The 25,790-nt window shown below is 36.9% G+C and overlaps 1 protein-coding gene across 2 annotated transcripts in view; it reads right to left on the reverse strand.

Moving 5' to 3' along the window:
• Positions 1–25,790, reverse strand: part of atrx (ATRX chromatin remodeler) — a 52,995-nt gene that overhangs the window by 17,020 nt on the left and 10,185 nt on the right. For both annotated transcript variants that reach the window (XM_067375641.1, XM_067380962.1), the window contains exons 10-29: positions 20,662–20,728; positions 19,694–19,839; positions 19,440–19,610; positions 19,225–19,351; positions 14,815–14,914; positions 14,536–14,727; positions 14,284–14,425; positions 13,203–13,312; positions 12,891–13,037; positions 12,084–12,261; positions 11,618–11,755; positions 9,168–9,343; positions 8,886–9,003; positions 6,323–6,453; positions 3,091–3,185; positions 2,863–3,002; positions 2,348–2,501; positions 2,150–2,250; positions 482–590; positions 212–389 (exon numbers count right to left, since the gene is read on the reverse strand). In XM_067375641.1, coding sequence (XP_067231742.1) covers positions 212–389; positions 482–590; positions 2,150–2,250; positions 2,348–2,501; positions 2,863–3,002; positions 3,091–3,185; positions 6,323–6,453; positions 8,886–9,003; positions 9,168–9,343; positions 11,618–11,755; positions 12,084–12,261; positions 12,891–13,037; positions 13,203–13,312; positions 14,284–14,425; positions 14,536–14,727; positions 14,815–14,914; positions 19,225–19,351; positions 19,440–19,610; positions 19,694–19,839; positions 20,662–20,728 — 2,720 coding nt within the window. The remainder of the gene's footprint in view (positions 1–211; positions 390–481; positions 591–2,149; positions 2,251–2,347; positions 2,502–2,862; positions 3,003–3,090; positions 3,186–6,322; positions 6,454–8,885; positions 9,004–9,167; positions 9,344–11,617; positions 11,756–12,083; positions 12,262–12,890; positions 13,038–13,202; positions 13,313–14,283; positions 14,426–14,535; positions 14,728–14,814; positions 14,915–19,224; positions 19,352–19,439; positions 19,611–19,693; positions 19,840–20,661; positions 20,729–25,790) is intronic.

Below are 25,790 nucleotides of genomic sequence, written 5' to 3' on the forward strand. Positions count from 1 at the left end.
TGCATGCTCTCTTGGATGAAAATATTAGTCAAGCTTGTTTTAGAATCAGAAAACAAGTATTACTAGCAACATGTGTTATCATCCAGCTGGTGTTAGTTGAGTCTCAACTAACTCTCTATTCATAATCCCTGTCTGTGAATAAACGTGTGAATTTCTACATAGAAATAAACAACAAATAAATTCATCCAAACATCAGAACTAAATTTCTCACCTGAGCCAAAAACCTGTAGACAAACACAGTCTTCACTTGACCAAAGCGATAGACTCTGAAAATACTCTGAATGTCATAGGATGGGTTCCATGAGGCATCAAAAATTATGACTCTATTTGCAGCTACCAAGTTGATCCCAAGAGAACCAGCTCTGGTTGAGATGAGGAACAATCGACCCCTGTGGAGAACAAGAACACAAGTGCTTGACACTCGTGGAAAAATAAGGAAAGGCTCCACAATTTGCTACTCCAAAGGGAAAATTGTTTTTACCGAACATTACTGGTGTCATTGAATTCCTCTGCCCACTTCTTCCTGGTCATGGCATTCGTGGAACCATCCAGGCGATAGTAGTCAATGTTTCTGAACCACTTGCCCTCACCTTGAAGAACAACAGCATAGCCAGTCAACAAGCCATTTCTAGCAAAGGATTTCTACAGGGTGTAGGGTGTGTGCTGTATATGAAGAGTTCTGGAGAAAGTATACACCCTATATAGGTGGCAAAGCTTAGAGAACTCGTGTTCAGCATTTAATATTGTGGCCTCCCACACACATGTTCAAAACTAACATTTCAATATGTTTCCAATTATTTCTCTGTGATCTTTTCATTTCAAATTGCAAAGCCTTAAGCAAACATTTTTTTGTAAATTAAAAAAAGCCTAATCATTTTCAAAATGAAAGTAAAAACAGCTGTGAGGGTTTAATTAGGACCATGACCTTATTCCGGAGGCTTTATGTTTACATGCGCATATTTGTGTGTTTCTGTACACTTAACCCAGATCTGTGTCAGATGTGTGCGCAAATAAGATGTGTTTTCACATGTAACCACAGTTTGCACTTACTGGATCTGCCTTTTTATTTGCTAAAATCAATGTTAAATTTACAGCAAATATAATTCAAATAAAAACAACAGGATTGGCCATAAACATACAACAGAACTCTCATAATAAACACATGGGCCACTGTACAAAACATATGAAGTCAAAGAGAACAGGGTAAAATAAACATTATTTCAGGATTATATGTGACCCTGGACCACAAAACCAGGTCACAAGGGGTCATTTTTTTTTTTTAAATGGAGATTTATACATAATCTGAAAGCCGAATAAATAAGCTTTCCATTGAATTGTTATATGACAATATTTGGAATCTGAGGGTGCAAAAAAATCCAAATGAACTCCTTAGCAATGCATATCCACTCACAAAAATAAATTGATATATTTACGGTAGGAAATTTACAAAATATCTTGATGGAAGATATTATCTTTAATTAATATCCTAATGATTTTTGGCATAAAAGAAAGATTGATAATTTTGACCCATACAATGTATTGTTGGCTATTGCTACAAATATACCTGTGTGACTTATGGCTGGTTTTGTGGTCCAGGGTCACATATTATAAATCCACGGGTAAGACAAATGCCAAAGGCGTTTTTTTTTTTTTTTTTTTTTTATTATTATTTATTTATTTATTTTTAAATCTATTTCTGTATATTTAAATATATGAAATACTGGCATTATTAAAAAGCTGGCATGGCTTAAATGGCTAGTTGACTAATGGTTGAAAATAACTAACAGCCTATGCATGCGACGTCAGCCAAAAGGGAAAGTCATATAAGAGGCAGAGACACTTGTTACATTTTGAAGATTTTTTTCTTTGGAAACATGGACTGAATCATTGACCATTTCATGTTGACAAAAAGAATTTAAAATGATGTACACTGTGCAAAACAGTAAATACAATATAACTGCAAGAGAACATATCCTCTGAATGAGAATGAAAATCATGCAGACTTAAGAATGAAAAGCATGCAGACTTTGAGTGGCAAAAAATGTCAGACTAACCCCAAAAACAAAAGAGTTTGTAAAGCAGCGCGCTCAAGGCTGAGGGAAAATATTGCTAAAAGTACAATAATTAACCAAATACCAGCATGTCTCACCTTTGTACGGCGAAAGTTTCCCTTCCTCTTTGGCTCTGCCTGCCAACTCCAGAAAATCCTCGATGAGGTCCAGAGAAATGAGAGACTGGCTGAACACCAACCTGAGTACACAAGACACATGACCATCACATTAATGATCATATGACACTGAAGACAATGAATTCTGAGCGGATGCTACTATGACAAAACTTAACTCACACTTTATCTTCCACTTCTTCAGCCATACGGAGGATCTCAAAAAGAAGAACCATTTTCCCAGAATGTTCCAGCACCTCAGAATCTGCCTCGACCACAAACTCTTTGTACCAGTCCGGTGATGGGCTGCCAGGACCAGAGTTGGACGGAGCCCGAACTAAGGAAAACACACAAATACACACTGTCGTGCCTATATTTGCAGAAGACATGCACAGCAGAGATCTTGGATCCAAATTTTCAGCACACAAAAACCATAAAAAAGGAAGCAGAAGTTATTGTGTCAGGTGAAAAATCTACCAACATCATATTAACTAATTTTTCCCCCAAAATTGTGAATTGGAAATAGTATGAAAAGTAAGTGTTAATTTAATAGGTGTGAACTATACTAACTATACAAAATTACATCATCTGGGTCATTATTATCAACCAGTAATAAGGTCAATCAACCACTATTAATAATAACAACACTGCCTTACTCCTATCTGTGGAAGTGATTGTGTCAGTAAGCTCAGTCATACCCTCCTCCACAGGCTCTGCTCTATTCCTCCCCTCAGGGTTTCCACCACGAGAGCTGGTGTTCCACTCCTTAATCACTTCCAGGTCATCACTGTCAGACTTGTCTGAGCTCTGCTCTTTTCCTTTGCCTCGTTTCTTCTTCCTGTATGGGGGTTTAGGGAACCAAATCAGTCATAATTGAGGTAGGAAACAGGACAACTGCTAAGGTAGAGTAAGGGCTCATCTAAAACCTTTTGGGCTTCTCATCTTCAGAGGTCAAACTCATGGAGGACTCCTCTGTCTCTGAGGCTATGAACTCCTCCATACTGTCCTCGTCGAAGTATCCCTGTTGGCATGGAGGGAAAAAAGCAGTAAAGCTGCTGCTACTGTAATCAGCAGAGGTAAAGAGATCATAAAAAAAGAAATTCTGTCACCGTTTACTCACTTTTGATATTTTCGAAACACATTAAACCCAAGAGATTTCTGTCCCTCCACTGAAAATCCAGGTAACCAAAACTTAGAAGATCCAAAAAGGTGTTATAAAACGAATCCATATAAATCAAGAGGTTTAATTCAAGTCTTGTGAAGCGGATCACTTTATATGATGAACAGATGTAATTTAGTCTTTTATTCACACATTAACACAGATACATAGCGCAAATCACATATGGTAAACATGGATGTGCTTGTGTCATGCACTAGAACAAATATCACTGGTTCTCATGCAACATGCATGTTTGAGCTTCTGTGTTCATATTTTGTATGATGTATGATTTGTATGCTCTGTGTGTGTCGATCATTGTTTATGTAAATAAAAGCCTGATTAAATCTGTTCATCATATAAAGCCATTTTGTCTCTTCACCTTTATGACCTTTTTGGATCTAAGTTTTGGTTACTTGGACTTTCAATGGGGGGACAGAAATAGTCCAGGTTTCATTAAAAACTCATATATTGTGTAAATTGTTAATCTTTGAAACATAAATTAAGATAAAGTCTTATGTATCGTCATTTTTGGGTGAACTCTCTCTTTAAACTGATTATCTAAATTTTAGATAGATAATGTGAACCTGACCATGTATAAAAGTGCTTCTTTGGCAACTAAGGCCGCATTTACAATGCAGGTCTTGATGCCCGATTCCGATTTGTTGACAATTTATATACACTCCTGAACAAAATCTTAAGACCAGGGGAAACATTACAAGTATTCGCAATTTGCGCTTTTGGATCATAAACAGGTTGTAAGTACTGCTTTAAAATGCCAAAAGAAGAAACAGGAACAAGAGACAAAAAATAGAGAGTAGGCAATTTATTGAAAACTGCATTTAAACTCAAAAGGCTGTTCATCAGCTGATCAAAAGTTTAAGACCTTAGCCCAAAAAACCCCCACAACAGAACTAAAAGTGTCAAAAAAGGACTCAGTATTGAGTATCCCCACTGTTCTTGTTGATCACTTCAAACATTTGTTTGGGCATGCTTGATGTGACTGTTTCCAGGAAGCTGGTGGGAACGTTGCTCCATGTGGGGAAGATGGCTTCACGAAGGGCATCCATGGTCTGGAACTGACGTTCATTTTGTAAACTTCCCTTGCCATCCATTCCCAAACATTCTCAATGGGATTTAGATCAGGGGAACACACAGGATGGTCCAAAAGAGCTCTAAGAGGAGTCTTTCGTCAGGCAGGCATTGTGAACGGCAGCGTTGTCCTGTTGAAAGACCCAGTCATTACCACACAGACGAGGGCCATCAGTCAAGAAGGATGCCCGCTGCAACATGTCCACATAACCAGCCACCGTTTGATGCCCAGCGCAACCTGAAGCTCCATTTTTCCATTGAAGGAAAAAGCACCCCAGATCATGATGGAGCCTCCTCCACTGTGCCGCATAGAAAACACCTCCAGTGGGAACTCCTTGTCATGCCGGTAGTGTTGGAAGCCACCAGGACCATCCAGGTTATTTTTTTTTCTTGTCAGAAAAAACTTTCTTCCACCTTTCAATGTCCCATGTTTGGTGCTCCCTTGCAAATTCCAAAACAGGCAAGTTTGTGGCATGAGAGGAGACATGGCCTTTGAAGACATTTTTTGTTCTTTAAGCCCTTCTCTCGCAGAAGCTGTCTTATGGTTATTGGGATGCAATCAGCATCAGTAAGGGCCTTAATTTGGGGCGAGGATTGGCCTGTGTCTTCACAGACAGCCCGTTGGATCCTTCAACTCAGTGCAGGTAAAATCTTTTAGGGTCTGCCACTTTACTTTTTGTCCCGTAACTCTCAGGATCTTATAAGAAATGTAAAATGACCATCTTACTGTGTCCAACCTCATCAGTGATGGCGCATTGCAAGAGCCCTTGCTTGTGCAGCTCAACAATCCTGCCACGTTCAAAGACAGAAGACCTTTTTGCCTTTGCCATCAGGAGATCAAGACAGTGTGAAGTCTGAAGGAGAATGACATAAAAGCCCTATTTTTGTGCAGATTTTTACTTTTTAAGGCTATGGTCTTAAACTTTTGATCAGCTGCTGAACAGCCTGTTTGAGTTTAAATGCAGTTTTCAATAAATTGCATGCTCTCTATTTTTTGTCTCTTGTTCCTGTTTCTTCTTTTAGCATTTTAAAGCAGTACTTACAACCTGGTTATGATCCAATAGCGCAAAATGCGAATACTTGAAATGTTTCCCCCGGTCTTAAGATTTTGTTCAGGAGTGTATATATATATATATATATAACCAGCTTTCATCTTTTAAAAGTGACCCGTATCTAAAATCTGCATTCACACTATACATTTGGTGAAACAACCCAAGGTAGATGTACTAATTCAGAAAAACTTAGGCAGAAAAGTAAGCAAAAAGTTGCGATTTGCAATAGATGCAGATGAAATGATAATACAAGCTTTTGCTTTCTGCACCATCTTTAAAGTTTAGCAAAACACTGGTCTCTTAAAGGGATAGTTCACCTAAAAATGAAAATTATCCCATGATTTACTCACCCTCAAGCCATCCTAGGTGTATAGGACTATCTTCTTTTTGACAAACACAATCAGAGGTATATTTAAAAATATCCTTGCTCCTCCAAGCTATATAATGGTTGTGAATGGGGTGGCCACATTTTGAAAAAAAAAAAAAAAAAAAAAAAAAAAAAAAAACCATCCATAACAAAAGTAATCCATATGACTCTAGGGACTTAATAAAGGCCTTCTGGAGCAAAGCGATGGGTTTTTCTAAGAAAAAAATATCCATATTTAAAACTTTATTAACTATAATATCTAGTTGCTTACACGTTCTGTGGCACATGGGAGGAAAAAAAAAAAAAGTAATTGGGTCACTTAAACCATGTAATGTAAATGCGGCCTAAAGAACATCTTGTGGCTCCCTAGTCATTTTTTGGGTCTGGAGTCCTGCATGTGCACAGAAAGTGATGACTTCAAGGAAAGATCCTAAATTCCCTCGTATTGTGTTTCCAGAGAAGTCTGCAGTCCGCTGTCTTTATTCCCTTACCTTGTTTTCTTTACTGATATAGTCCAGCTGGAGGCACCACGGATGGGTCCAGATTCTGCTGAGCATCTGGAAATCCTGGAAGAGTTTGGTTCCCGCACGACCTCTTCCACTCTCCAAGGCAGAACCGACACCTGTTCAGAGAGAGACATTTAGTGCCCGCCGCTGGCACAGTCTCTAGCCCAACGTGCCAGAACATGGAGCACTGCTGCGTCCTAAATCCTGCATTCAGACTAGCCCAGAGGATTAACTGGGCAGGTAAACAAGCTCTTAAGACTGTGAGAGGTTCACACTGCCTGTTTTCACAATGATACTTGGAAAAATAAGGCAAAAAAAAAAAAAGCAAAAACCACAAGAAAAAAAAAAATCTTCACAAGAAAGGCTTTGCTACAAACATCTTAAAACCACTGTGTGTAATTTCTGCAATTCACCAAGCAGATTGCCAAACAAATGACTGCTGTGTTCAAAAATAAACACCAGCATACTGTACATCGCAGAGCCTGAAGCCCGTCTACAAGGGATGGGCACGAGTACCAGTGACTGTTCATGAAAACAAAAATAAATTTTTCCTTTTCCGATTAGTCATAGCAGCATTTTGTGTGGTACCTTGAGTTCTGATCAGTTACTGTTAGGACAGCATACTGCCCAGGCTGGTGAACTAAGGTGAAGCAATGGCTTTGAAAGCCTGCAGTGATGCCTGGAATCACTTTGTTGATGAATGCATCACATTATGAGAACACTATTATAATACAATTTGTAAATTCTTTGTGTGTTAGTTACCCATATTTCAGTGTGTCGTTACCGGAAGAGAGTATCCACAACAGGAGTTACACATTCTGTCTAGCACAGTCAAATTTACTTGTTGTAATGTTTTGTCTGCATATACATATCTGATTACTCTCATATAGGATGTGTCCGGCTGAGTTAATTAACCTGGTAGCAAAGCACTTCAGTTTACTGGTGCTAATTCACTCAGCAAAGTAGAAGGTATTTCTAAAAGTAAAAATAACAACAACAACAACAACAATAATAAAAATAATTATCACAAAGTCATTTACCACAAAAATTTCTTCAATGTTTAATATTAACAGTGAACTTCTGTTGCATCCCATTGTTTGCCAAAAAATAAACAATTGTTAAATTTTCATTTGAATAAATTTAAAAGTATAACTAAATTGTTTTATGGCTTCATTTGCTTCTCACTGTTTTTGATTATAAATTTGTATTAAATCATAAATCCAGAAGTTAAAACTGACAACAGAATTTCGGGAAACAAATTCATAGAGCCCTACTATCGTAAAAATTACAATAAAAATGCCTAGACATGCCTTTTGATTATTAATATTTAATTAAACCATTAAAACTGAATACAGAAAAAAAATTATTTGTGAAAAAATAAAACAGATTTCATAGGGCCCTAAAAATTTAATAATTGTAAAGCTTTATATTTTCAATTAATTGGATGTTTTTTTGACAAAAAAAATAAATAAATAATTCAAACCATTCAAACAATATCCAGAAGAATTAAAATTAAAATAGAATTCTTCCCAAAGAGAATTCGGGAAAAACAAAAATGGAATTTATAGGGCTTTGATTACATGTTGAATTATGTTTTGTTTTTTTTTTAAAAGACACCACCATGTGTGAAAGTATTTTCAGGTATATAGTCATTGCTGCATACAAAGCTGTGAAAGAAGACTATATTTTAGCAAAATAATGTCACAGACTGTAGTGTAGTTATCACTGCAGTGTGTGTAATATGCTGAATTTGAGTTCACCTAAATGCAGCATGAAATTGGATCAGGGTTTGGGTAAAGCAGGCCACCGGGACAAAAGCACAAGCATTAAAGGAAAGAACGTGTCTGGTTGGTGGTCTCTGGGGGTCTGCACCCACAGTCACAACAGCAGTGCAGTAGCATAGCAGCGGCTCAAAGAAAAGCTGGCCTAATGAGCCTCTGGCTGGAAAATTCTCCCAAAGCTCTTCATTAGATAAGGACGTGGGAATTTGTTCAGATAGCCCCACGGTCTGGTGCCAGCTGCCATTCTTTCTCTCCCAGCTGCAAAGCTGCTTCAGAACAATCGCGGCCTGAGCTAAACCACTTATACTAAACACCTCTAAACCACTTAATTGAAAAAGAAGAGCCGGTGGGTAAAAGCTGGTTTCACCTCAGGAGACATCAGGGTTTAACCTGATAGACTTTATGAGGTGTATCACACATTTGACTTAATTAAAACTCAACATGAAACAGCATTTAACTTTGGTAATGTAACATTTCTGAGTGAAATAGATATTGGCGAGATGGATTTTATTCAATTAAATGGATTAAATGGATTGTGAAATGTGTGCTGAGACACTAAGACACTCTTCGTGTGGTCTGTTACATCAACAGAAGTGTAATTTCAGAGGTGTGAAAATCATTTCATGTTGATAAAAAATTATGAATATTTGCACTAATGAATCCAGAGACATTTATTATAATAGGGAAAAGGTTTTGAAAATTTAGATTTCAAGTTGCTTTTAACAACAAAGAGCAAACATGCAATAAACAGAAAGACAGAGTCGTACCTGTAAAGTGATCCAGATAGTATCGATAAAGCTTGCACTGAATGGGTGTTAACCGAACCGCTAACACATACTCATGTTTTGGTGGCAGGAATTTTGTAAGGGCAGTGTAATCTCTTCTCTGTGGGACAAAACAACAACAAATTTTTAAAAGTCTGTCCATCATAAACAAGCACTGATTATTTCACTCATCACTTATAGACAGGTATTGTGTAAAATCATTTTACATGAGATAAATAAAAGTACAACATTCAAGCCATCATTGGCTGTGGTGATTTGGCTTACTTGGACACATCCTGCCAGCATCTCATAGAGGATGTGTGCTCGTTTCTTCATGACACGAACATCAGCGAGTGTGGAGTCGGCACACTGACCATTCTGAATGGGGTTGATGAAGCGGTTTCTGAACTCTTTCACTGATCCCAGCAGGTTCTCCTTAATGAAGTTCACCATACAGTGATCTGAGGGCAGAAAATGACACTTTCACTCCCAGAAATTATTTCTGTCATAATTTAAGTGTTTAAAGATGTCTTTCCACATTCAGAATGACATACTTTCCACATCAGATTTCACAACCATCCACTGACTATCTGAGATATAATGCAAACTCAGGTACTCAGGAGCTGGTTGAAAGCACAGGTTCCAATTTGATTAGCTAGTTGCATCACAATTTCTGGGAGACAAGGGGCACTGAATTTTTAGGGCCAGTTGGAAGCTCAAGCTATAAAATATTAATGCTTTTTACTAAATGAACTAACAATCTACCAATATGTTAGCTGATATTTGGCAGTTGAGAGATCATGGCATTGGCTGAAAACCACAGACACTTAAATAAATGAATAAAAGTGTCAAATATTCGGTATGGGCCTTTTGGGTTTGGCATGTGTACCAAACGAATACAGCATTAAATTAACCACTGCTTGTTTGTAACTTCTGTGTGTGATTAACATAATTTGAAACTCAGTTTCTCTCCTATGATGGAACGTTAGCGTTTATATTGATATACTTCTGAAAAATAAGTGGGAAAAAAACAAAAAAAACAAATGCGTGATCCAAGTTGTCCTACACGAGACATGCTTCATTATGTGCTTCAAATTCAGCTTACAGTTTAAAGCAGCTTGCCCTCATGCAAAATGTGTGTGCTGTTTAATGCAGTTGAGACCTGTTTTCCTCAGCACATTACATTTTAAGATTGTATCCCTGACTGTAAAAGTTAGGAATCCTTCACAGACTTCACTGAATGATCACCGGATCACATACAAACAGATGGAGTGCATATTTTAAAAAAATATTTCATATTTCATAAAATATTTTGCATTCAAAAGTGGAAGCACTTCCCCCTTTTACAACAGCACCATAAACTGAAGTATGAAGAGTATTGCAGCAGTGACAACAGATATTTTATGTAAGACAGAACCATAGATTTTTCAGTGATCCGTCACACTTTGTAATAAACAGTGGAACGGCTGCCTCTCCTTTATTATCAGCGCAACCCCGTCCTGTAAATCGGCGCTCTTCGCTAGGTTCCCGACTGGAGTGGGTGTGTTTGAATGTTTTATTGCTGTTAAAAGATCCCGTTCTTCGTGATCCCATGTTTCAAACTTTAGTTAGTGTGTAATGTTGTTGTCAGAGTATAAATATAATCTTATAAAAATAAAATTTTAAAGCTCAAAGTTCAATGCCAAGCGAGATATTTTATTTAACAGAAGTCGCCTACATCGAACGACCAGTTTGGACTACATCCCTCTACTTCCTTCTTTAATGACGTCACTAAAACAGTTTGACTAACCTCCTCCCACAGGAATACACAAAAAAGGGGGCGTGGTCTTGTTGCGCTCCCACGGACAAGAGCAAGAGTTGCGTTTGTAGAGTGTGTTTGACGCCATGTCGTCGAAACGCTGTTATTTTCATCCCGCAGTCCAATGACCTTTGTTTGGCCTTCCCAGGGACGCTGTACTTAGAGATCAATGGTTACAATTTATGTTTAACTCGGTTCCCGAAAATTATAATTGTGGTATAGTTACTGCAATAGTTAATGTTGGACTGCAGTGCACATAATGGCCACAAGAGGGGGCTATGTTTATGTATATGGCTGTTTTCCATATGAGGTACTCTTCTGAGTGAGTGCTAACGTTGTACATTTTCTGTCGCTGGTTGCGGAGATTAAAGAGTTCAGTCTCTCGGGAATTATTGTCTTTTGTGTTCATTCGGCACAACACCACAATAATCCACATATAAAACTATGTGCAGCACAAGTTATGGTAAGAGGCGTGACCTTTCCGGTCAAGGAGCGCTAACCTGCTGTCGAATCACAACACAGGAACCGCTGGCACAATCAGAACTTGTTACGTATTTCTGAAAGAGGGACTTCATAGAACAAGGAAGTCATCAGCCCGTTTTTATGACAGTGGAAACCGCGGTATACAGATAAGTAAATTATGTGAAAAATACTGTGTTTTTTTACAGGCGAAACATGAACATGTTATATTGCACACTATAAACACAATCAAAGCTTCAAAAAACCACAAAAAACGGGACCTTTAAATAAAAGCCTCTCTGAGGCCTGATGCTACACCCACAGTGTCTGTCGTTGGCTCCTTCCGCCACAAAAGTAAAAAAGAAGCAATTTTGTGTTTCAATTTTACCCCGCTGTACTGAAAACTGAAAATGTGACTGCAAAGGTACGTACCGAACCATCATTTTTGTGTACCATCACATCCCTAAGCATTACTTACACTCGATCAGGTTGTTCTGCAGTGGAGTTCCCGTCAGCACCACCCGCCGACGAGTCTTGATGGAGTTCATGGCTTTGGAAACAGCAGATGCTTCGTTCTTCAGGATGTGACCCTCATCACAGATGACAAAATCTGGACCTGTGCATCAAAACATTAGCCAATTCAGCTCATTTCCATTATCTAAATGTGTGTGGTGGTCACAGGCAGTGCTGCCACAGCTTCTGACCAACACATTTACAATGGTTTGCCAATTGTTCATGCTTGCTGGATAAGGATTTCTAAAAATATTTTTTAGAGAATTCCTTCATAAAGAAAAAAAGTTCTAGTAAATTAAACATTTTACAGCAGCGTGTCAGTTTTATTCACTTAAATGTTTTTTTTTTTTTTTTTTTTTTCCAGGACTGCAAATCACAATTTGAACATTTCTACCAGTTGATATTTCACTTTGCCAATGCAGTAACTTCACCTGGATCAACTAGAGTTTTCTGAAAGGTTTCTTTCAGCTTCTTGCTCTTGATGTTTCGTCCTTGCGTGAGGTTGCGGTACATCTCGTAGCCTATGATCATGACGCCACCATCTTCTTGCCAGCGCTGTAAAGCGTACGCTCTCTCCTGAGGTCTCTTCACTGTGGCCAGCTCGGTAACCTGAAAACCAGAGGAAAAGGCATCAACGCAAAATGCATACAGTTAGAGGGCCAAAATTTACTTAGTATAACTTTTAACATGTTTAATTGAATTATAATTTAATAATGCTTGTGCATGACACCCCAATGAATTATAATGTTAATTACGCAAGCACACTGAGGTCAGCCAGTCGCAAAAGTTCATTTGCACATATCTTAAAGTACCAGCAGCAAAAACACCTAATTTAATTAAAACATTTTCCCCCTTTTTTTTTTTTTTTTTTTTAACTTTCCTAAAGTCCACATATCACATACAATATGGACACTTCAATATAAATTTGTATTTATTTGTGACATTCATTATACAATACAGGGCTCAACAATAAGGATTGTCTGATGGCCCAGGACCAGCGTGAAAGACACTCAGGCCAATTGACGGAACTTTCACTTGCTTGCTCGGGACAGTACTGCTGTCAGTTTTTAATGTTATTCAAACAAAAGACAGAAAAGAAACCAGCCAGGTGGAAAAACCGGACCAGTAGAAAAATCCTTAGCATTGAGCCATGCAATACTTCAAAATGCTATACTTCAGCATACTCTGTGTGGAGTTTCAAATGGAAAGATCTACATGATACAATACCAAATCTCTACCTCTAAACTCTCCTCGTCCTTCAAGCCTTCTTGCCACTTCTCAAACTCATTGAGCCAGTTGAGCACAGTGTTGAGTGGACACACCACCAGAGCTGTGCTGAAGTTCAGTTTCTCGCACAGCAGCACAGTGTGGAGAAATGTCACCACCTGCAGGACGCAGAGAGAATGGCAGAGTCACATTTGCAATGCAGCCACAGCATAATCAAAAAACAAATATCATTTAAAGCTGTTCATAACATGGTATTATAATAAAATGGTTCCAAAGAAATAATTATAATATTAAATAAATAAATAAATAAATAACACATTTACCTGGAGGGTTTTGCCCAGACCCATGCAGTGGGCCAGAATACAGCCAGAACCAGAAGACTTCTCTACTTTCTTCACTGACTCACAGCAGCAGTCCCACACAAACTGCACACCTGCAAACAGAACAAACACAAAACATCACTTGGCGTCTGTGTTTTTCCATGTTTCCTCTACTTAGAAAAGGACACTATGATGGACTAAAAACAATTAAATATGCAAAACTCCTGCACCAATTAGCTATACAGCTATGAGGAAGTAAACCTTTGCTGTTACTTTAAATGAGCATCTTCATTAAAACATTTTCTCAATGGATCTTAGTGTGTGGATTACTACTTTTTTTTTTTTTATATTTTGAAAATTAAAGAATGCATGACATTAAAAAAAAAAAAAAAAAAATTAACCCCAAAAGATAAAATGAGTAAAATTAAATGAATAAATAAAATAAGTAGTTGACACATTTAACTTCTGAAACAAGACACATTTCTGTGTAAAGATTTATGGAGGTTTTTTTCTCCTATTTACCCTTACTCCACCCACTGACATCTGGTTGGGCCAGACAAAATTATGGAAGTTGCAAGATTATCGAAAGTAGCAAAAGTTTAGGGATAAGGCACATGACAGTAAGTTTTGACGCAAATCAACCAGAGTTCGAATCCACCAAAAATGCAGCATCCATTTAATAAATAATTTTAATAAATAATTTACTTTGTTATAATTGCATACAGTTTAATGTACAATACTAAGAAAATAATGCTATTTTTACATAGTGTAAACAAAATCTAGTTGCTATTTATACTTGGTGCAAATAGCCGCTGCCTTTTTTTTTGTGACATTTTGGTATATAATTTTTTGGGGGCCATTGCAGCCTTGGTTTCGCCAACCCAAAAAAGTTTTAGAGCAGAAAGTTGTTTTCTTATTAAAAAATCATTTAAAAGAACATAAACATTTAATAAGAAAGAAATGAGGTCAATATTTATTTTATGATTACTTGAAACATTGATAATATATATGTGTGTGTGTGTTGCATTATTTTCTGGTTACTTATTTCTAGCACTTAAAAAAAATAAGGCGACTGCTGACTCACCATCAACCTGATGGGGTTTAAGTTTGGTCACCAGGTTCCTGTGAACCTGCACTAGTGGCTCCTTGGTCTCCTCATCCTCATCGAGCACCAGTTTTGTGGTGATGGGACACGTGACCTGTGATGACTCCTCCACCACAATAGTCTGAAACCAAAGAGCACCAGCTTTGAGTTTTCTGAACAAGATGAAATCTACAATACAGCAAAACAGTTTCACGATGCTGAGCTCTAAATATTTGCATCTTAGATTTTTACCTCTCGTAGTTTCTCCCTCAACCGCTCCCTCTCAGCAATGCGTTTCCTCCTCTCCTCTTCCTCTTTCAGAGCATCTCGGGTCTCTGTCCGCAGATTGTCATCTTTAATGATCTTGCGGATCTTCTTGCGATTTTTGGGTGTTCCTTTGTCATCCCCTTCACCATCACCATCTCCATCCTCTTCCTCTCCACTCTGTAGAACAGACAAATCAAACATACTTCACATAAAGACATCAACACTTTATTCATCGTGCTGAAATAGATCTGTACTGTATAGTACCTTGCCGCTGGATGAGGAGTCCTGAACCTTAATGCGACGTCGTTTTTTCTTCTCTTTCTGGTAACTTCTCTCACCATCTTTGGCTGCTTTTCTGGACGACCTACATGTGTTACCAGAACATGTTCGGTAAGTTTTGTTTAACCCAGAGAACACTAATAGATTCATTTATCTTAAAAAATATGCATTAAAGGGATACTCCACCGTTTTTTCATATTAAACTATGTTATTCCCTTAACTAAGACGAGTTGATACATACCTCTCTCGTCTCAGTGCGTGCACTAAATCGCTCTGTCTTGCGGCGAATCTTTGTTAGCACTTAGCTTAGCCCAGTTCATTCAATAGGGGCCAAGCAGAGAAGCTACCAAACACCTCCACGTTTTCCCTATTTAAATACAGTTACTCAAGTAGTGTAACTCGACCTAGGACGGTGACACAAAACAAAACGTTGCGCTTTTCTAAGCGTGTAAAATGGATAACTATATTGTATGGCGGAATACCATAGCAAGTGCTCAGGAGCACTTTGACTTGGCGCAGTAATATCTTCATGGCCCCCGCTCCCTCTACTGTAAGTCACGTTGGTTCTATTGACGGAAATGAGAGGGAGGAGGAGAGGGAGCGGGGGCCGGTGAGAGGAGTTTTCACGAGTGAAGATATTACTGCGCCAAGTCAAAGTGCTCCCGAGCACTTGCTATGGTATTCCGCCATACAATATCCATTTTACACGCTTAGAAAAGCGCAACGTTTTGTTTTGTGTCACCGTCCTAGGTCGAGTTACACTACTTGAGTAACTGTATTTAAATAGGGAAAACGTGGAGGTGTTTGGTAGCTTCTCTGCTTGGCCCCTATTGAATGAACTGGGCTATGCTAAGTGCTAACAAAGTTTCGCCGCAAGACAGAGTGATTTAGTGCACGCACTGAGACGAGAGAGGTATGTATCAACTCGTCTTAGTTAAGGGAATAAGTTTAATATGAAAAAACGGTGGAGTATCCCTTTAAAAACCATGATTAACAATCCATAATAATTAAGATTGTGGCCAGAGATATCATTTTTTATTTGCATATTTGATTTGAGACTAAACGCTTAAAACATGCATTACCATTAAATGTTTGGAGTCAATGTCATGTTTTTGAATGATGTCTCTTCTGCACACCAAGGCTGTATTTATTTGATCAAAAACACAGTAAAAACTGTGTTGATGCAATTTTATAAGAATTTACAATAACTTTTCTATTGTAATATATTTTAACATGCAATTTATTCCTGTGATCAAAGCTGAATGCTAGGCATCATTACTCCAGTCTTTAGTTTCACATAATCCTTCAGAAATCATTCTAATATGCTGATTTGCTGCTAAAGAAAAAAATCTTATTATTATCAATGTTGAAAACAGATTTATTTTTTTCAGGATAAGTAAAAAAGTAGTAAAAAAAAACAAAAACAAAACAAACAAACAAAAAACAGCATTTATTTTTAAATGGAAATTTTGGTAACACTTTTTATTATTTGTAGGTTTAATTTGATAACATTACTTCACTACATTCAAAGTATTTTTCAATGTTAGTTCTAACTAAAGCAGTTATTAACTTTATGTAATGATAATTTCAACATTTACTAATATATTTTTAAAATTAAAAAGTTTTATCCTTTAATATTTTTTAATGGACCTGAGCTAACATGAACTTACAAAAAAACAACTGTATTTTAATTAACGAACAAGAACAACGATTATTAAATACTGTAACAAAAGTATTGCTCGTTATTAGTTAATGCATTAACTAACATTAGCTATTGAGACCTTAGTATAAAATGTTACCGAAATCTTTTTGTAACATTATGAATTTACTATCATTTACTGTCATTTGACCAATTTAAAGATCCTTGCTGAATTAAAAAAAAAAAAAAGACCCCAAACTGCTAGTTTGAATTTGTTAGTAGTAGAGGGTTCTTACAAAAGATCAGAGCCATGAACTCTATACAGCTAAACTCAATACAGCGATCACTTTCACTAGTTTACTTTAGACATTGTACTAACTATAAGTAACTTTGCAACAACAGGTCAACTAACTCTTACTAGTGTATTAGTAGACTGTTAGGTTCAGGTCAGAAAAATAAGATGACATTGTTTGTTGCAAAGTTACTTATAGTCAGTAGAATGTCTGTTGGGAGCATCAAAATAATGTTAGCAGATATTAAGCAGACAGTCTACTAATACTCTATTGACTGCTAGTTGACACGTAGTTGCAAAGTTATTTATGGTTAGTAGAATGTCTAAAGTGGACCATCAAAATAAAATGCTACCCACAACAACACTGCACCACTACGAGAAACAAAAAAATGTAGATGGAAATATGTCAGTAGAATTTCAAATGCACAATGACCAGGTATTTATGTTAGTGTAGGCCTAAATATACACAATAATAAATGCATTCAGTGAACATATCTAGGTCTGGGTTGTAAGTCTTGTGCACTAACTGTAAAACATAGATGTCGTCAAAAGGGAAGCATTTCCCTCGTGATGCTCTGCCAGGCCTGCAGAAATAGAGTTCCTCTTTGTTTCAGCTGCACTGGGGTCAGGTGACGGACATTAAGGGGATGGTTTACCCAAAAATGAAAATTCTGTCATCATTTACTCACCCTCAAGTTGTTCCAAACTTGTATGAATTTCTTTCTTCTGCTGAACACAGAAGAAGAAATTTTGAAGACTGTATAAATATGATGGAAGTACAACCATCAACTGGTTATCCAACCAAAGTAAGATGATGATAGAAGAGTAAATGACAGAATTTTTTATTTTTGGGTGAACTATCCATTTATCATCTAGATGGTGCTGCTGTAGTGTAATGTGCACAACAGCCTCATGGAAGAGAATTCTGGATACCACTTTGTTTTCTGTATTAGTTTATAAATATGGGACAAGCACCTCTAACATGCAGCCCTGGGAGAAACAATGTGTCGATAGCCATGGCTAACAAAAGGATGGTTTTCTAATAGCGCTGAAAATTAGCTGCACTTACATGGACCCTAACAATCTGATTGTAATCGGACTAGTAGCACAGTCGGAATAAAAAAAGTCAAAATGTAACCAGTCATAGTTTTCAGTGATGTGACTGTCGCAGAGCACTGCAGGGCAAAAGAGCCATAGAACTGCAGCATAAGCCGGTCAACTTTCCATCTTAAAAACAAAAATGTGTGAACAAGATGCAAGTTTTGGGCACTTGAGATCCATACAGCCTACAGCACCTGCTGCAGTATTTCAATCACTAAAATCAGCAGGATGTTCTAAAATGCTTATGTGAAAAACACTTATGGTGGGTTGAACCAATAAGGATTAGCAAGCAAAGTTTAATGCTAATCAAGGACTTGTTGAACTGGGTTTTATTTTAAATTGAGATGTGTTGCACCACTGAAAACTTTAAGACTTAAAACTTTAATTCTAATGGTCTTTCTACGTAGTTAATCTGTGTTTAAAGGGCTAATCACGCAGCATAGGCGGAGAGTGAACGATGCCAGGCTAAAGATGCTTAATCCTTCAAGTGCCTTAATGTACTAAAACAGTGATATTAAGGGTATGTTTACCTTATTTCCGTATTGAAAAATAAGGTGGATAGACTAAACCCATAATTCAGTTTTCACCTTTTTGATGATGCATACTATAGTAGTCAACATTTGAAGCGGATAAAAACCTTTCATCAAAGTTGTCATAAAACCTTCTTTTTAGGACAACTTTGATTAACATAACATTACTACTGTACATAAGGGCAAGCAGAAATGCCAAGAATATGACTGCAACAAGTTTTCTTTATAATGGTATTTGATGGACAAACCGCTTGACGAGAAACCTTGTGATGCTTTTATATTGTGTTCATCTGCTTCCCTGTATAAAGTATATATCATCAATAAGGTCTATACTGAATTTGGTCTTTTACTATCACTGTCTTACTACAAAATAGTACTTACTACAAACCTGTTAAAAATGGGCATTTTTACTGCTTGATAAATAAAAGTAGCACGGCACAATGGTTTATGTGCTCATCGTCTCCTAATTAGGATCCGAAATATATAAATATTAAGTCTGCTCTTTAAAACAAAGGAAAGCAGCAACGTAGGAGAATGGTATGCACAAACAGCAGGACACTCTGTATATTTGTGCAGTGTGCGCATATCAAAAAATCAATTCCGATCTGAAGCTTGTGACATGCGTGCACATTAACCCGATCACTTTATTTAGCGTTCATGTAAACACTACATTCGGATTCATCAGATAACAAAAGGTGTCTATGTAAACGTAGCTGGTGATGGATGCAAAGTCTTTCAAATTAAAGCTGACATTTCATTTCAGATTCAACTAAAAAAAAAAAAAAACTTCTTCGAGATGAAAAACCAAACTACAGAACTGCTGCTATCCTTACCGTGTTTTGCGTTTATTGCTCTTGTTTTCCTCCGCGTCTTCACTCACAGCCTCGCTGAGCACTGACGCATCACTGGAGCCCGAGTGCGACTGCTCAAAGTCCGAGTCTGCCGAATCGTCGCTGTCCACTACACAAACGCACATCAATTAAAACCATTCAACAACAATATTCAGAGGGGTCAGAAGTGCCAGCTTATGTTTAGACTTGACACCAACCTTTCCGCCTGCCTCTCTTTTTGGTTTCTTTCTTGTTTTTGACTGGAGTCTCGTCATCAGAGTCACCTTCACTTAGAGTCAATTTCTTACGCAACAAACGGTGCCTGCGTCCACCTTTCTTCACGTCAACATCTGAGCCCGAGTCTGAAGTTTCATCCTCTTCCTCTTTTTCTGCACGGAACATCAATAGTTCATACATGACAAGAACACATCTGCTTCAAACGGCATTAAATCTGAACCAACTCTGAACTCACCACTTCCTTCTTGCTTCTTTGCACCAGATTTTCCTTTCTTTGTCGAATCCCCATCCTCTTTGTCTGCGTTTTCATCATCAGATGAACTGTCAGCTCCAGATGAATAGTTGGCTTTGATCTGTGCCAAAAGCATCCTCTTGGCAATTCTTTTAGAAGAGATAGAAACAAGATTAGGCCAAAAGCCCATAAAAACTTTAACATGTGACTGTCCAGTCTGAGATATTTTTATTTTTAAAGTAACTAGTTTGATCATCTTAATCAGATGCAGAATGATGTGCTTCAATTTAACTACAAATGTCAACATCATGGGTTCAATTTCCAGGAAACAATAAAAACTGAAAAAACAAATGTGGATTCTGCCCAATAACAGGAAGTCCAACAGTTACTGTTTTTTTTTATGCAGAAGGAGTCGCTGTCGGGCAGAAACCTTGTATGTCCAAAACTGCTATTTTTCAGGAATTAAAAAACTGACAACTTGGTGTTGAATTATTTAAAAAATACAAAGTTGGTATTGTAGCTTTATAATGTCAGACACTTGCAAGAGTCATCATATTATTAACATTTTACTAAAATCAAGTTCAAATAGAGTGAATACCAGAGTTTTGTCCGTTATTAGAACAGCTGCATCCGAGGCAGTAAGTGCATCGCACTTGGAGGTTAAAGTTTATATTACCTATGTGTTCTTTTATAGTACAGTATGTTTACAGTGTCTGTGTATGTTATAGTTTGACAGAACACTGATGATGAACTTTCTGATCTCAGACAATGAAATACTTTGATCTTTGAAAATTGAAGATCATTTACATTTACAAACAGCTACATAGCACACAACAGAAAGTCATACTTGAAAAAGCATAATAGGAATACTTTAATACTTTTCACTACATAATATTTTTAAAACTCAGTCTTAGTGATTAAATGGGCAAAAACATAAAAAAATATATATTCACAGCAAATATAAATTATACCTATTCTCAGGGTCATCGTCATCATCCACCACCTGAGAGGATTCAGCCTTTAATTCAACTTCATCACCTTGATGAACAAGAAAAACACTTATAAAAGCCATGAAATTCAAAAAAGTGCTGATAATGAACTTTGACCTTTCAGTGCTTCTCAAACTTTTACAGCATTCAATGTCTCATATAATCACAATTGTTAATAGCTACTCTACCCAATGTTTTTTTTTTTTTTTTTTTTTTTTTTTTTTTAAATTAAGCGACTGCATGTTCTATTCAAAAACAGGTCCATCTTAAATTCTCTCAAATGTTCTATCAATGTGAAGCTAGCAATATATCAACTGATGCCTCCGATCAGTGATGTTTCACATATAGTGTGTGTGCAGGGCCTGAGCAGTTCATTTTCATCTAGGCACCCTTATTAACAGGAGCGCTACAAGGAGTCACATTTCAGCACCTATCTTTCCTTTAGAAAACAGAAGAATCAAGAGAATAGAAACAACATGAAAGCAGGTCAAAAACATCTGAACTCTGAATGCAGATGACAGCAGCCAACAGTCTGCAGGTTGGGGGTCTCTGCAAATGACTATCAATTGTGATGTAAATTTGGTCCTCCTATATACTGTATTTTCGAGAATATAATAAGTAAATATATAATGCAATTAATGTTAAACCCCCTAAAGCACATTTGGATTTGTGATGAATTATGGGAAATGTGATATACAAATAAATGTGGGCTCACATAGGCCTACCTCTCTGTTTCAGTTTTGCTTTAAATAAATTAATTTAGGTTTGGTGTTTATAATAAATGTTTATAACAAAAATGCCACTATATAAAATTAATGTTAGTTATACTTCTATTTCTCATTCTTGTTCTGAATACCATTCAATGTAAAGGAATTGTTTAAGTTTGTAAACGTTTCATTTAATTTACCAGAATTTTACATTATTTCTAGGTAAAATGTGTCTTACACAGTTTTTTTCCCCTCTCAACAATGCAATTTTGACCAAGCGTGACCAATAATTAGTGGATACGGTGCATACTATTTTATGATCAAGTTAGTAGTAGTCCTCATTTATCATCTCCCAAAATCATTTAATAAATTATGGATGCTATTAAAGACATCATTGTAGTAGTGTAGTATAGAAGTAAAAAGCTCTAATAAGCAGAAGAGCAGCTTTTTACTGAGTATGTTTCTATGATGCTACCATGGATGGTTTAGGCCTGTTGTGGACAGCTGACCCACGAAGACATTCATATTATTCATATTCTATGTGGCGGTTAGTTCACAGCAGTAACAGAAATTAAATTTCTTATTAAGGTGCAATATTTGCCACCTTAAACTGACTTCCAAGGGAATTTTAGCTATATAAAAGGCATTTTTTTTCTTATTAACTAATTAATTTATATGTATGCATCACCCTGTGTCAAATTCTAACATTCAAATTCAATTTAATTAGAATAATTACACAGTATAGGGCTGATACCAATCAAATGAAATCATTACCAACAAAATCCATCTTAGCAATGCAGAGGTGACACAAAAATGGCATCAGAAGTGGCACTGATAAATCTGCACTGCATTTACAATTAGGCTACAAAAATTTAATTCAATTTAAATATGAAAAAATTTCTAATTTTAACTCTTTAAATTGATATGAAACTAAACCGCCAGTAGGTGACAGCAAGTCACTGTCTTAATCTTAATGAGGGACTCATTCAACCAATTTGTTCCAATTCATTCAGGAATGAAGCAAATGACCGACTTTATTGAATGGGTCATTGAATCATTAATTAAACTGATTCGTTCAAAACGCAGATTCAGTAAATTTATAAAAATAAAAAAGTGTCGCTGTCTGTTGCACGAAGAATCTGTTCTGCTCTGGTTTCATTTTTAAATTTTCAGCGAAATAAAGAAAAAAGAAAAAACAATATTGACAATATTGTCTAAAATGTAACTCACAATGTTAACTTATTTTATACAACAGTTAAATCTCACATTTGCAATCTTGCAATTTAGCTAAAACGGCACGCGTGTCTTGCTCGTGTGATATTGTAATATAACTAACGTTATATGAATATAATACAAAAACTCACCGGGGCAAAAATGCCCGTGTATCTTGAATTTTGATGGCCTAACGTTAACTGCATGCATCACGAAGTGAAAGCGTGAGCGACAAACTCGATGTCAGCTCGCACATCATTAAAAAAGATACAATATCATCGTAGACAATACATATCACACACACCCCTAAGCACATAAAGAATAAGTTTACAAATGAATTGACATGTACCCATTTTCTTCTGCTTCTCTCTTCCTTTCGCGTGCACTGAGGAGACTGTACGTAATACGCTGTCGTAAATGCCGCGAAATGTCACGTGAACAAGCAAATCCACAAAGAAAGAATAATAAAAATAATACGTACGCTAATTAGATCGTTTTAATTTGGTAAATTATTTAGATATGTCCAAGTAAAAGTGTCATCTAAAATTAAAAAAAAAAAAAAAAATTAATCTAATTTAATACTTTTAAATACTTTAAGGATCCGCGAGACACTGTAAAACGTTTTAAAGGAGATGTAATATATATGTATAAGTCAAGCACTTGAAAGAGCAAAAAGGAGGGCTAAGAAACATGTTTTTGTATGTTTGTTTTGTTAAAATGGCGGGTGCCGGCACATATGGCCATCAACCTACACTTTAATGTTACTACTCTGCAGTAACAGACGTGTTACTTGTTTTCAAGCATAAATACATAAACAGCACTTCTCAGATGTTCCATACTCGGTAAAACTTAAGTGATGCAATTATTGAATTATACAAAAAGTGCAATCTTCCTATAAAAAAGTAACATTACACTGGCATATCTATTAGTTTGTATTTACACTCCAAGACTTAAAGGGTTAGTTCAGCCAAAAATGAAAATGTCATTAATTACTCACCCTCATGCCGTTCCACACCCGTAAGACCTTCGTTAATCTTTGGAACACAAATTAAAGGTACAATTTGTGATATTTTTTTCCGCTAGAGGTCGCTAGAAGCCTATTCAAAACAAAGGCGTAGTTTGATGAAGCCAAGTTTTAGAGCGGAAAATTGGGACATGTGGTCTCCATCTCAATGGACGGTGCAAAAGAATAGGGATTGGAGTCTGGAAGAACTCATGTACGTGGATGTGATTATTAACGTTACTGTAGTATGAAGCAGAGCAGGATCGAGTGTTGCGGGAGCTGAACGAGGAGCTGGAGCAATTGATCAACACACGCCTCACAAGCAGCGGGACTTTTATTATGACACAGCCGCCGGCGCCGCTTCCGCTTTTCCGGTCATGAGTTTACGGGAGCTGACCTTGTCGACAGAACCAGCGGCAGATGGTAAACAGTAATTATGTTCCATAAATAAGTAACACAATCCACCATAAAACGTGCAAGAAGTAAATAAGGAACTGCTTGAAGCAAGCTAGTGGTTTGCTGGACGCTAGACACTACTTCTGCATTTGTCCACGACACTGTTGTCATGTGGTTTCTACGTCAGTAAAGGCGGTAACAAAGGTAACTGACGTCATTGACAGGCGACTGCACTGCCCCGTGTCACTGTTTAGAATGGGAATTTTCTCATTATTTACAAGTAGTTGAAAACATTAAAGATATTGTTAGTAATCAGCTGGACAAAATATATAACACTAGCCTAGTGGTTTTTGGATATTTTACTGCAAAAATTTTACATATTGTACCTTTAAGACATTTTTGTTGAAATCCGATGACTCAGTGAGGCCTGCATAGCCAGCAATGACATTTCCTCTCTCAATATCCATTAATGTACTAAAAACATATCTAAAACAGTTCATGCGAGTACAGTGGTTCAATATTAATATTATAAAGTGACGAGAATATTTTTGTGTGTGCCAAAAAAACAAATTAACGACTTATTTAGTGATGGCCGATTTCAAAACACTGCTTCAGGAAGCTTCGGAGCATAATGAATCAGCGTATCGAATCATGATTCGGATCGCGTCTCAAACCACCAAACTGCTGAAATCACGTGACTTTGGCACTCCGAACAGCTGATTCGACACGCTGATTCATAACGCTCCGAAGCTTCCTGAGGCAGTGTTTTGAAATCGGCCATCACTATATAAGTCTTTTTTTTTTTTTTTTTTGGTGCACCAAAAATATTCTCGTCGCTTTATAATATTAATATTGAACCACTGTACTCGCATGAACTGATTTAAATATGTTTTTAGTACCTTCATGGATCTTGAGAGAGAAAATGTCATTGCTCCCTATGCAGGCCTCACGGAGCCATTGGATGTCAACAAAAATATCTTAATTTGCATTCCAAAGATTAACGAAAGTCTTACGGGTGTGGAACGGCATGAAGGTGAGTAATTAATGACAGAATTTTCATTTTTGGGTGAACTAACCCTTTAATGCACATATCTATTTTGACATACAATATCAGGTTTTTTTTATCTCCCGTAGCTATGGTTAGCACTGTCAATCATCACAGTTTTGGATTCAATCCACCATTTAAATAAGGTTGTCAATCCAGAAACTTTGAAATGTACAGTTAGCAGCATAACAATCATATATGTAAAATGTAAAAAGCGAGCAAAGAGCACTCCCATTATAATCACTGAAGCTCAGCATTACTGAAGCTCAACCTTACTGACTGAAAACTCCCATTATAATCAATGAATCTGACAACACTGCACAAAGAATGCTCTTATTTACATTGTTTATTTTTATAATAAAAGGATAAACGAATGTGCTTTAGCTGAACTCTGATCTCGCTCTAAACAAACTCCACCATTTTCAGCAGTGTTGAGTGGATTCAGAGCAACTTAAACACATCTGATTGGCCATTACTTTCACATGCTCAACAGACATGTCCATGATTGGCTATAATGCTCAACACTGCAAAAACATGCTGTAAATAGAAACCTTTGACACTCTTCACAGAGCGCTTGCACATATGAGCATTAATACATCGTTATTCACGATATTCTCTTATTTTATATTTCAGCAGCAATATTATTGTGTTAAGTGAGTTTTATCTGTTTGATCCATCTTGTTCCTCTGTTGTCGGTTTGGCATCAGTTTGGGTAACATTGCCACATAGCAGTGAACTTTGTAACAGC

Source organism: Chanodichthys erythropterus, chromosome 1, assembly GCF_024489055.1.
Source record: "Chanodichthys erythropterus isolate Z2021 chromosome 1, ASM2448905v1, whole genome shotgun sequence".
NCBI classification, from domain to species: Eukaryota; Metazoa; Chordata; class Actinopteri; order Cypriniformes; family Xenocyprididae; genus Chanodichthys; species Chanodichthys erythropterus.